This window comes from Schistosoma mansoni (assembly GCF_000237925.1).
Source record: "Schistosoma mansoni, WGS project CABG00000000 data, chromosome 3 unplaced supercontig 0077, strain Puerto Rico, whole genome shotgun sequence".
NCBI classification, from domain to species: domain Eukaryota; kingdom Metazoa; phylum Platyhelminthes; class Trematoda; order Strigeidida; family Schistosomatidae; genus Schistosoma; species Schistosoma mansoni.
Genome location: NW_017386007.1, coordinates 49,768 through 63,688, shown reverse-complemented (window position 1 = coordinate 63,688; position 13,921 = coordinate 49,768). Strand labels below are relative to the sequence as shown.

The 13,921-nt window shown below is 38.2% G+C and overlaps 1 protein-coding gene across 1 annotated transcript; it reads right to left on the bottom strand.

Annotated features, from left to right (window-relative positions):
* Nucleotides 1-492: 492 nt before the first annotated feature.
* Smp_197710 (strawberry notch-related) lies at nucleotides 493-13,246 on the bottom strand (the record flags this gene model as incomplete). Its single annotated transcript, XM_018791361.1, has 6 exons — nucleotides 13,204-13,246; nucleotides 10,084-10,843; nucleotides 7,782-7,854; nucleotides 4,106-4,315; nucleotides 1,427-1,602; nucleotides 493-675 (listed from the first exon to the last, which is right to left on the bottom strand). Exons 1-6 carry the CDS (start codon nucleotides 13,209-13,211, stop codon nucleotides 493-495), a joined length of 1,410 nt encoding a protein of 469 aa, XP_018645422.1. The 5' UTR covers nucleotides 13,212-13,246.
* Between the last annotated feature and the right edge of the window lie 675 nt (nucleotides 13,247-13,921).

Sequence of the window (13,921 nt, the reverse complement as noted above, 5' to 3'; positions counted from 1 at the left end):
CTCATATGGCCACGCGAATATGTAGCCTCTGCCACACAAATCCTACTCACTGCCTTCTCGCAACACGGGTGTTGTTTACAAAATTGAGAGGACGAAAAGCGAATGTCCGGCGCTTTAACAGGGTTGGTGGACACGGAAAGTTCACCTAGGGGAGTTGGAAAACCCTCATTCCAAACCAATGGTGCACATGGGCTCCAGTATCCTGAAGGAACAAATAGCGTATGAATCAATTGTTGGTTACCGGCTACCATGGGACTGCATTTCCTTAAGATGCTCCACTGCCTTGTGGACTAGACCTTCAGGTCAAAGGCTCTGGGTGTGGTCCCCTAAGAAAACCACCTGCTTCAGTCTGGGCACCTGGGCAGTGTCACAGCCCTAACACAAATCAAATGAGGTTTGTGAGGTGCATATTTATCTGGTGCTTCCTTGTACTAATATTTATGTGTTTTAATAAAATAAGTTATAAATAAAAAAGGGGAAGAAAGAAAATACTCATTCTTGGCTTACCACACCATCAAACTTTTTCCCACACCAATGAACAAGTTGTTTTAATCGAGTTTTATATTTAGCTTTTGCACTACCTTGACTTTCACCAATCAATGAAGAATAAGTTGAAAAAATAACACCCTTTTTTACACGTCCATTAGTTTTACCAGAAATACGAGCATATTTAAACTGAATAGGGAAAGAAACATAGAAATGTGAAAAAAACTATAAGGTAATAATTGGTTTTATGATGAAGAAACTACACTAAAATGATGCTGAAAATTGACTGACTGTTGTGACTTCTATGGATACACAATAGTGTTACGAGAACAAGGAAACCACATATACCCACTCTGTATCAAAATAAAGGTAAATATTAACTGATTAATGTTTAGTCGATTTTTTTTTTCACTTACATCATTATGGGAAAATAATCAGTGAACTATTCCAAATTGCAAAACGTCATCACGAAAGTCAGTACACATACATTTGTTAAACACAATCAAATTTGTTGTTTTGTTGAATATACTTGAAGATGTTGCGTACATGGAAAAATCACTTCTACATACGTGCGCGAATTACTGACGAGCACGAAAGAATGCCTTCAAAAATGATAATTAGATATCATCTATTCAGTCTATATCATCTTTGTCAAGCGCCCATAAAAGAGTATTGCTAAATGAAATCTTACTTTCTGTTCATTAGTTTTATTTACGAGTAGAATCTTGCTGAGGTAGGTTGTACATAAAACTAGACAGCCAGTCCTACGGAATGACTACGATGACGTGGATTATAGATGAAGATTTACAAAAAAAACATACTTCACCTAATACGACTAGACTTTATAGGTGAATAACAACGACTGAAATACAAAGCAGTTAAATAAACATCAGGATCAATAATGAATGGACCTTATGCAGTCCGAGGCGAACAGTCTCACCTTGTTTAAGGAATGAACCTTGATCTTTCCCAAACCCACGTCACGCAGATCGCGTTCAGCATCGACCTTCAAATCATTTGAAACTGAGAGCCAAATGGCCTTCTTACGATGTCGCAAATAATTTTCATATAATATTCCGGCAATGGTGCGACCTTTTCCCACACCTGCCCCGTCGCCTGTGGTGGAGCAAGCAAATGCACCACTTTAAGAAATATTGTAATAATTCACCCGCAATATCATCAAATAATATGAATAAACAAAAGTAAATATCGAAGGATACTTTGGTGTTCTCATTGTCACAAGTCAGTTTGTATTGTCAGCGGAAAAACGGCAACCATACACTTGATCAATAATCAAAAGAAATTCTAGCGCCTAGGATGTGCTCGTCCACAAGTCAATGACAGAAAACTGAACGCAATCTAAGAAGTCATACAAAAGTACGACACTTTACGTTGCTATACTACTCACTAACTAACAACAGTACAACTTTTTCTTAATAATTGAAACAGTACAGTAGCTCCTTGATATACTATTGTTTAATCATGAGTTTCAGACTTACAGTAACAATGTGTTAAATAATGGTATATATGAAAATGCTATGAAAAGGAGAGAATTTCTGAAAAGATAGTTATGTACATGTAATGAAAATGGTTTCTTACCTGGATGAAAATGTGCATATATTCTCGACTAAAATGAAGCAACTTCATAAAATTTTGCAACTACTGGAGGTTGACTGAACTACAAAGTGTTTAGGGAAATATTGGTTTTGCCTCCCATAACAAGCTTACAACGACTATGACACTATTGTCACTATTGTATGTAATGCTTCTAATATTTACAACCCATAAAATGTCATTGAGTAATGACCGTTCCAAATCGTTGAATATTCAGAGATCCTAAGTCTGACCATGATTTAAACTAAAGCCAGATTAGTTGGTTTTCTTGTTATATTGATTAGCAGGTAAATAACTAGTTATTACTTCAAGGACCTACCACTTAACCTCTTCAACATGGAATCGTTAACCGATTGTACCGTTAAAATGTAACAATCGCACGCTACAGCAGTTAGATACTTGAGGTCACTGAATAAGCTACTAAATTCGTGACAGGATAAGGGTTCTTAGTTAGGGTATACAAAGAGATTACTCACGCCTGCACAAATAAAAAACCTATTCTGAAAATTATAGTTGACAGACAAATATTAGCCCTTAAACTACTCTGTTAGTTATGATAAACAAATGTGCACCGATCAAAGTTCTCGCAACAATATTGCAAAATGAGGTAGAGAAAATTAACTTGAGTAGTAAACGAAATTGTAATTATGTAATAGTAATAATAATGAAAAGGTTTAATATTAAGAATACGATCCCTAAAAACAGAAAAATTATGTATGGGAGAATAATGGGACTTAACATCTAAAGCAAAATAAAGAGTGCATCTGTGCAAGTATAAATGATTTTGAATCACTTCACTGTCTCTAATTGTTGAACGCAGTTATAACACAGACACCAACTAGGTAGTCTGCATCCACCCACATGGCTCAGATCAACAGTTAGTGATTTGATGGACTGATTCCAAAAGTTGGTTTGGGGTTTCTTAGCTTTCTTCCAAACTACTTCTGTAATATCAAGCATCGCAATTCGAAGTAAGCGGTTACCAGACATACAAAGAGTGCTACCTAACCACCTTGGTCAAGGAATATTTACAACACTATCAAGGGATTTATCATTTTTCTTAGTACCCTATCCCTAACCTTAGCATTGCTTACTCGTTAGTTCCATGGAACCTAAGCAATGCTTCGAAAACACATGACTAAAACCTTTTAGCCTAAGTAGGTCTTTCAACTTCGTAGAACATATTTCACAACCACAAGATGAATCAAAACAGACTTCTTTGCAGTATACACGCCTTTTGGTTGACAGACAGACATCTCGCCCAAACCACACGTGACTCAAGTTAGCAAACTCCAATCGGGTTTTTTGAATCCGCGCTGAGGTTTCATCAGACACCAGAACATCAGGACTGATGAGAACCCCAAGATAAATTGAGAAGTCGATACGACCGACTTCACTCCTTATCATCAATTCAGGCATTGATGCAGACTAGTCTTGAAACAACACTTTGCATTTAAAGGGAGAGGATCGCATCTCAAACATGCCTGGATTGTTGGTCAAAGTTGTCAAAGGACTGTATTTTGTCGGGGTCTTCATCAAGCAGAACTATATCATCTGCGCATTCCAAGTGACCCTTCGGTGCAAGTTCAGACAATTATTATTATTATCGCTAAAAGCCTATAACAAAGTCAAATAAAAATGGGGAAATTAGACAACCCTGATGAACTACACCTGAAGTTATCAATTTCGATACCAGTTAGCCATAAGCTCTGACTTGACTAGAACACTAACAGGGTCAATGAACCTCTTAGGTACGCCTTTCAATGATAGATACACAGAATCTCTTGACCAAGAGTCGAACGCATCAACATATGTTAAGTAGCATTAGAGTGGTCTTTCACACACAAAAAAAAACAATCCTTTAAAAACTTTGAGATCCATTCCTCAAATCGCAATGGCCAAAATGAGTACATAAATTCACGTCGAGTTATATATAACACAGCTTACAGTTTTGTTAAGCGACGAAAATGTATGATAAATACTATGCAAAGAACAAATAACGTACCAATTAAAAACCCAGCACGCTGACCATTCGGTAAGATACACTCATGACGTTGACAAGCGTACACCACTGCTTCCAGTTGTAAAGCTGAAAGATATGCTCGATCAATAACTTCATCCGGAAGAATCAAACGATAGTGAATATCGGGAGGAGAGACACTGGACAAAGAACTCGACTCGACAACGGGATCTGGATGCTTTTGTCCATAATTCACTGAAATAATAAGAACATCAGTATATCTTAAAATCATATAAGGTTATTATTATCAATGGCTTTAGTCAATATATTTTTGGTACGATATAGGTATTTCAACCAGTTTCTTGTACAAAAAAGGAAAAAAGTGAAACTGATAACTGCACACATATACACGATAGTTAAGTAGATAAGCTACCTGAAATTAAATGAAATGTATTTTTTAAGAATATTTGAATCTGTACAGCTTTTTCTAGTTAAAAACATTGAGTGCGTGGATTCTAATGTATTGACGTCTCGTACTGCCAGACGATATACTGTCATGAACGACAGCTTAGGTGAGGAAGACCAATTTATTATTTAATACAAAATTACAATGTCTTGGTAAAATATGAAAACCATACACTGAATACATTATATGCACATCTTTTATCCATCGTTTATTTAAACTTCATCGTTCCCTCATTTTGGTTGTCATCACAGTTACTCTTTGTATACATTCTTATTCTTTTTAATTTGATCTTTCCAATCTTCTGCAGTCAGGCATTCCACCTCTGATTGATGTTACATGCTACCTATACCTGACAACATAAGTGGAGTACACAATACAAGGAGAAAGATACGAATGAAATGGATAGTTAGTATCTGATAAGATAACACTTGCCAGGAGTTTGCAGGACTTTAGATCTCTATCCACAATTATATTGATGATGATCCCAAAAGATTCACCACACACCCTGCTGTCTTCAGCACTTTTCACAATAAAGCAGTCTTTTCTCAAAAGCCCGAGAGAGAGTAATGAAGAACAGGAAAGACTAATAGGTAATATGAAATTGACAGGTTGTAAATGTAGAGTTATTGTTATATCCGTAAGAAGAATAAGAGAAGGGTAACTGCCAAGATCTATTTATGGACTGTTATATATCATCTTATCATGTAACTATTAAGTATATATATAATGCCCCCAAATGCCCTGGTACGGCCGAGAGTGAGAAGAGTCCGCTCTCCCTCTCCAAATGCTCTCATAAGGCCAGCGAATATATAGCCTCTGCCACACAAGTCCTACTCACTGCCTTCTTACAGTGGCGGGTGTTGCTTACGAAAGTGAGAGGACGAAAAGCGAATGTCCGGCGCTTTAACCGGGTTGGTGGACAAGGCGAGTCCACCTAGGGGAGTTGAAAAACCCTCATTCCAAACCAATGGTGCACATGGGCTCCAATATCCTAAGGGAACAAATGGCGTACGAATCAATCGTTGATCACCGGCTACCATGGGACTGCATCTCCTCACGATGCTCCACTGCCTTGTGGACTAGACCTTCAGGTCAAAGGCTCTGGGTGTGGTCCCCTAAGAAAACCCCCTGCTTCAGTCTGGGCACCTGGGCAGTGTCACAGCCCTAACACAAATCAAATGAGGTTTGTGAGGTGCATATTTATCTGGTGCTTCCTTGTACTAATATTTATGTGTTTAAATAAATATATATATATAATGATTTGTTTGCATATAAACTGAGTATGTCCAAAATATATGAACCGGCTGGGTTAGACGAGAAGCTAATATCTTGCAGAACCAGTCAGAATCTCAGAGTCGAGCGAATCTAACCGTGATCACAAAGTTTTGATGAGAATAAATTCTGCATTACCTAGATCAGTCTACAAATCACTAAATATGTGGAATTACTAAACCTATTACTCACAAGAACAGGCTCAAATACAATTTATTGGATGTATTGAGGATGTTGAAGTTGATAATTATGGGAAGACACTGATTAAATTGCCCATGGATCTCGATCAAAGTCACTACAAGAACAAATGGATGTCAAATAGCTTACTTAATTGTACCCATTATATTCCAGTAGCGAACATTTTCAAACAAAAATAAATTGCTTTCGCAGCGGCCTCCGAATGCCCTGGTACGGTCGAAGGTGGGGAGAGTCTGCTCTCTCTTGAAATGCCCTCACGTGGTTACACGTATACAGCCAGTGTCGGGGAAGTCCTAATTATTACCTTCTCGTGACAGGAGTGTTGTTTGCAAAATTGAAAGGGCGAAAGGAGAATATCTGGCGCTTTAACAGGGTTGGTGGACACGGAGGGTTTATTCAGGGGAATTGGAAAACCCTGACTCCATAACAAAAGTGTACATGGGCATCAGAATCCTGAGGGAACAAATGGCGTATGGACCTATTGTCAGTTACAGGCTACCATGAAACTGCATCTACTAAATTTGCTTCACTGTCTTGTGTGCTTGACTACAAATTGTCGAAATTCAGATAAGCGAAACACGCTTAGGTTTAACAATACTTGTTATTTTTTGATTGTTGAAAAGATGGTACAAAAAGATTCTTTACCAACACAGTGGAGAACATAAACTGATAAGTTGAGAAAAAGGGTTACAAGTTTAGAGTGAAAAATTGGAAACAAATAAACTTGTGTCACTAGACAAAACACTTGAAATCCCAGTTTGAATAGCAAGTTACTTATTTGTGGTCCACTGTCAAGTTATAACATTCGGACTTAGACTCTTGTGAAAGCTGTAGTAAAAATTTTGTTACTATTGCGAATGTTACTCAGTGACAGAATATAGGTTTATGTACCAAGACTCCAGTTGTGCATTCTTCATAATTAATATAATACCCTTTTCAGCAATTCCTTTTGGCTTAGGTCATCAGACTATGGAAAATAGCCACTGCAGAATGACGGCTAATAGGGTAAACATGAAAATACTGAATTGGTGGGTCGCATATGATTTTGAGACATATCTTATTTCCTTAGGTTTGGTATTTAAGTGAATGTTAGCTAAACTGATCTCTTTGTAGCTATCGAAAAAGCTTTGTTATTTCTTCTAAACAACACCTAATGGTTTAGGTGTGTCGGCGGAATCCATTTCTGACCTCCATACCAATTGGTACCTCCCTTAGTAAAGCCATTAATATTGGACCCCAACTCTGAAAACGTTTGAAAGACGAACACTATGTCGTGCTCCTTCATCTCATTTTTCCCAACTCCAGGAGGAAATAAAGTCACTTTTAACATTTTGTTTTGAGGTAGTCGAAATGATTTTCAAGTTTTGTTACTAAGATGTAACCAACTATTTTATAAGGCTATTAACGGGTCGGACAATTTGTTAGTAGTCATATTGACGATTATCTTATTCAGGTCAGTTTATTTAGTGAAAATATATGTAAACTACCACAAAGTAGGTGTCCCGTCAACAACTACTATATAGACGCTTAAACAATTTGTTTGCTTTATTACTTAAGGCCAAAATTATGAAGTAGGAATATGAACAAATCATATGCGTTATTTCAAAAAATGTTTACACTATCCGAAGGCTGTAGTATGCAAAACTACCAGGCATTAAATCTCCTAATGCTGGTCCTGTAGCATACATAACCATTAATATTGCACGAAACTAGAAATAGAGCACAATTAATGTGCACTGCACTAAGTATGGTGCATATATATTGTGAAAATATTAATTCACTTACGTTTTGACGGAATATATTCAGCATACGTTTCAGCTTGAGCTAAATCTTCATCTTCGTCCATGTCTTCATCTCGCTAAAAGAGAGCATAAACGACATCACGTTTCTCGATAGCATACTATAATGATTTCAAAAAATCACGTTTGTAAACAACACAACACATCAATATTAGAAGCAAATTTATATAGCAATGAACAAATCCATCTATACATTAAACTCTTATTATTTTTAATCTAGCCAAACTTCCTAATGGCCATTATAATAGCTTTAACCAAGACTCCTGTATGTTTATTTTCTCAGTAATGTGAAGACTAACTCAAACATATTCAATAATGCAGAAAAAAAACGTTTTGTACAGTAGGAAAAGACTTCTCATTTCCTTCAAAACACAAATATTAGTGCAAATGAGAACCGAAATCGATCGCCGCGAAATAAGACAATGAAAAAAGGGAAGTATAAATCAACATTAGCAATCGAATAAAAACAATTGAACAAGAATCGTTTGTTACAGAAAAGTTCTGAGTAAAATAAATAGAGAAATTCTCTTGGTTATGCTAGTTAATATAACTTTTATGACGAATATAAGAGAAAATTACTGCAAGATCTTCACTAGTTCCTATTCTGAGTCACGTCTGAAAAAATATCAAGCCAGTGAGTTGTCCCAACTCTACAACTCTTAACAGACGATTGTATCGGACCGATAGATGAGTCCTATATAGCTCTCCTTCCCGTCACACCACGCTGCCACGTTATAAACTGACCACCTCCACATCTCGCACTCCGTCTCAGTATGGGAAGATAATGCGTGATGTGAAAGCCGCTTGAGTGACATATGTGACACATGTCCAGGTCATAGAAGCCGTTTCAAGTTGACAATATTAATTAATTTGTCTTCACTGTGATTGAACATACGTTGCCAAACTTCAGAGTTGATAACAGTGTTGCCAATGAATGTCAGAAATCATTCGGAGACAACAATGATAGAACACATCACGATCGTCCAGATTAGCGAAGGCGTTTCGCCCTCACTATATGTTGGTGTGAAGTATATATCATGCCTACAGAAATTGGTTGCAAACTGACTGAGATCTGGATAGGTTGAGCATCATCGTACAGTAAGACAATATAGTGTGAATACTCTAGATCGAAGCTTTCTTTTCAAATGACAGACCTACATCACTAAAACCCACTTTCATCAGAGTTGTTTCCTGAATATTGTCAATGGAAAGTTGAAGGCGAGTTATGAAACTGAGCAACTCTGAGTAACCTTGCTCCTCGGGTGCAACAATGGAGACAGGTGGCTGTGTGCTCTTACTCTGCGTGAGGTATTTGTATTTATTTATTTATTTAAACACATATATATTGGTACAAAAGGGCACCAGGTACATATGCGCCACACTATTTGTGTGTGTGGGCTGTGATACTGCCCGGGTGCCCAAACCAAAGCAGGTGGTTTTCTTAGGGGGCCACACCCCGAGCCTTTGACCAAAAGGTCTGATCCACAAGGCAGTGGAGCATCGTGAGGAGATGCAGTCCCATGGTAGCCGTTGACCAATGACAGGTTCGTCCGCCATTCGTTCCATCAGGATACTGGAGCCCATGTGCACCATTGGTTTGGAATCAGGGTTTTCCAACTCCCCTAGGTGGACCCTCCGTGTCCACCAACCCGGTTAAAGTGCCGGACATTCGCTTTTCGTCCTCTCACTTTCGTAAACAACACCCCCGCCACGAGAAGGCAGTGAGTAGGACTTCCCTGGCAGAGGCTATATATTCGCTGGCCATGTGAGAGCATTTCGAGAAAGAGAGTAGACTCTCCCCACTCTCGGCCTAACCAGGGCATTTGGGGGCACGGTATTTGTATACAAAGCCTTCAAAATGTTAGTAAACTTTAAAAGCATACAATTCTAACGAATCCAGAGTACAATCCTGTTGGACGAATTATATCTCCGAGTGCCTAGATCAATAAGTTATTACAAGACCAAGTGCCATTAGCATTCAGCTACTATTGAATCAAAAAGACGTTGGATAGTTGCAGTCGAATTTGTACATAAGAATGTCTGAAAGTCCATGTCAACATTTAGCATATGCACCAGTCTCGGCATTACTAGGCACCTTTGAAGCTGATAAGCAGTAACAGAAAGTAATTTTAATGCAATTGATTTACGATTAAAGAATAGATGTGAACAACGACGCAAAACTTAGACAAGAGTGTGAGACAGGTTATAAAAATCGACGCTGTGAAATTCAGGAACTCAGACCACTTTAAGTTTAATAATAAATATTTGAACAAAAATTAGAAACTTACTTTTATTAATGGGTATGGTCTGGGAGTTATTTGAGTATGACTAGGTACCCGAACGCAGTGAGGAGGTAAGGATGGTCGTGAAACATTGGGAGTCTCATACCATTTACTAGAGTTAGTTGGGACAGTACCCGCCCCAGAAAATGATGTGATTTGGTGGCTAACGTCTCTGTCTACTGGACCATGATTAAGTACACGTCTAATTTTTGAAATAGGCTGACTAGTTTCGACAAGCGAAGGAGGCCTTTTTCGTATGATGTTTGGAACGTAAGTAATTCCAGACATTGTAAGACCACTATCAGAAGGCTTCTTTAACAACTGACTAGCCATTCGAGGAGGATAAGCTTGCTGAATTGGTGAATTGTTGCCACTTCCCGATGGAACAACCCTCAGTATGGTGGTACCTTGGGCATTGAGAACTTTAACGTTTGGATTCACAGTAACTGAAACTGAAGGAGTATTAGAGTGAACTTCTTGAGGTTTCAAAGAGGATGGAGCAATCCCAGCATTTATGAGAGCACTGAGGATGATGTCATTTTGAGAAGCACTAGAAGCTTCTTCTGAAGCCTTCTGAGTATTTTGCATGGAAGATAACTGTGGAGTATTGTCGGGATACGTGATGTAAGGTTCAGGTTTCGGAAAGTCATTCGAACTATTAACTGACGCTTGTAGACTGTCACACGATTTAACATTTCCGCTGTCGAAATCCTTAGTTGCGAGACCTTTAAGTGCATCCTCAAAAATGGAAACAGGATCCATATCGCTAAAAAACAAGAACAAACAACAATTAATCCAGAAACAGCAAACACACCAAAGAGTTCATAAAACACTCGTGATTATCATGTCACTTTGTATTGACACTATGCAATGATTGACAGTCAATAAGATATTTGAAATAAAGCTTTGCCTAGCACTACTCAAACGCATGTAGTTTGTCTGGAGTCCTGGATATTTACGTAGTTTATCAAGTAGAGACCGACGACCGCAATGGAGAGGAGGAACTTGAAACTGAACTTTGTAACCTGGAAAAATTTAAATGAGACATACTCTCATGACACCACACAATCAGTAAATTAGTGATTAATTGTAAACACGAGTAGATGCATTTATGTGTCAGGAAAAAGCATACTCAAAGAACGGTGTTCAGTCAACAGGACTTTTGTTTCGATATTCTGGTTAGATAACACAAACAGAATAGAGAAGGGTGAAGACTGAAATATTATTGGTAACTTTGTGGTGGCTACAGGAAGAGTTTTATAACGGGTTTGTTCCGATTAATGTTACAATAGTAACCTATTGCCAAAGAGCAAACGTGATGGAACAATTAACTATACTAGCTGATGAGATACTACTGTAACTGACAAATTATCTCAGATAAAACAGTTAGTTTAGAAATATGCGTCTTTCGTACAAAAAATAACCCCTTGGATGTTATGTTTATTCCGTTGGCCTTAACTTTGTTCCTGAAAGATCCTAACATCACATAATAACTAAATCCAATATTTTGTCGATAACCAAAATTCCAATTATTCAGGATCAACAACAGTCAAACTGTCCTTTTTGTGAACTCGTCGGAAGAATAGACTAATTTAGTGCGTTTTCGATCAGCATTAGAGGAATCCGATATAGTTAGTGACAAACTGTTCTTCAGTGACCCGAAACTGGATTTAATCAAAGCTTAGGGATTGGATATTTGAAATTAAGCAAGGCATTCGAAATTAACTTTGAAGGGAATGGGCTATTGCAAACTATACCATGAGATCCTAGTCGTGAAGCTAACTCAAGACAAGACGGATGGTAAGCTTCGAGTTCTGGACCAACGATGTCAAGCGTTGTTGACTTACCGTTGACTATACATCACAAGGGATGTGACATGAATCTAGGTCGAGTACAAACAGATGTTGCATGTATAGTTCATAAACTTTCAGTACTATGACTCCAACTTCAGAACGCAGAGTGAAGCAAAGGGAAACTTCTACAGGTGGTAAGCGATCAAACGGATTTCCAAGACGCAAGTCCGTCATGTTGACCTGGTGAAAATGTTCATCAGCATACGTTGTTGCACGACCAAATTGAAATACTATCTCGAAACAATAGAAATACAAGGAGTGATGATGTAGCTTATTGTCAACGCTCAATGTTATCTGGACATCCGCTGCATACGCTCTTCCAACTTGGAGGGCGATATATGTTATAGGAGTAGGGTGAAAGCTGGGATCGACTAGGAAAGCATTGATTTAACTGATTATTTCTTAGGCTTGGTCATATAAGTGGGTATGGATTACCTGGTCGGGATTCCCGCGACTATCATAATCAACAGTTTGAGTAGCATAGCTCGGAATCGTTCAAAATGGTAAAGGCGGACCTATTCTTTATATGTCCTTAGGCCCTAGACAACGAAACCTAACACTTTTTGGTTTTCGCCTCTCCTACTACTTTACAGTTATCAGTTATACTACTCTGGTACTTGTCTGTTGATGTTACCTCACGGTGCTGGTGTCATAACTCGGACCGAGTCACACTACGTTTTTCGATGCCTATTACCAATACCAAGGTTAACGGAAACAGGGAGGATCTAGATATCACTACAACCAATTGGGATATTGCACACTTTCAGCATGTGATCATGACCATTACATGGACAACGCACAAGGATGACACCATCACCGTAGACTAAATCAAGTTCGGGAAAACAAATCCATTGTCGGCTTGCTTAACCGTGATCCGTGCTATGGAAAACCTTTGGCGATAAAGACAAGAGACAGTACTGAATTGTGTGCTATCAAACCACATAGCAAAAATGAAAACCATGTAAGGTGATTGAGTTATCGTTGAATGTCTGATTGAGTGAAGTATCTGGATTAAACCATAGATCTACATCCATGGACCATCATAGGGACATATGACAGTAGCAAGCTACGAAGAACACTACGGATACATAGTAGATGCAGCACTCTGATGGGACGGACAGGCAGTCCCAGCTCTGGTTTTTCATAAATGACAGGTTTTAAGCTGTACTTAACAAATGCTACAAATACAGTAATCACAGTTTAATTAACATCCCGGCCCAAACACTTTAATTTGCTTTGTGAATGTTACTATTTATTCCTCACGGGCACTCACACTCGCATTTCACGAAAGAGAAACTGCCTGGACCAAACGTGAGCCTTGCCGCCACCTGCGATAGGCTAAGTCATTGTATGGCTACTCAACATCTAATCGGTTAAAACAAAATCACAGTGAATAACGACGAATAGCGGTTAAACAACAAATCTCAAACATAATAGTTCTATTTTTGTCGAGACGGCTTGTTTGTTCTTAATACTTTATTCTCAGCTTCGCATAAGGACTCAATTCTTCAATTTTGTTATAGAACTACCTCTGCACCTCACGGAAAGAAAAAGCCTTAAACTTTCACATCTTTGGTGACAGGAGTAATGAAAGAAATGTTCCATCATTTAACCTTGCTGATGAAGATCTCTAAGAATGTAATTTGTGGTTATTGTGCTAATTAATTATTTGTTGTCAACTTCTGAATGTGGATGAATCATTATCAACAAGTTTGTAAATAAATACACAGTAAACCAAGTTTGAATTCTATCTCTAATGTTTATTATCTCGGACAAAGCTTACTGTAATGAATTACCGGATTGTTCGAACCCCGTTCCACAGTACAAATCAAGAGTTCCTGTTAAATAGCAAACCGATTGAGTTTCGACTATCCCTTTGCTTCCCATATTCCCCCTACCAAGAGTCTAGCCCCCTAACATCCCTCATAAACAATCTATTCTTGATTTGCAATTATCCACAGTCTTTACAAGTCAATTTTCGCTAACATGAA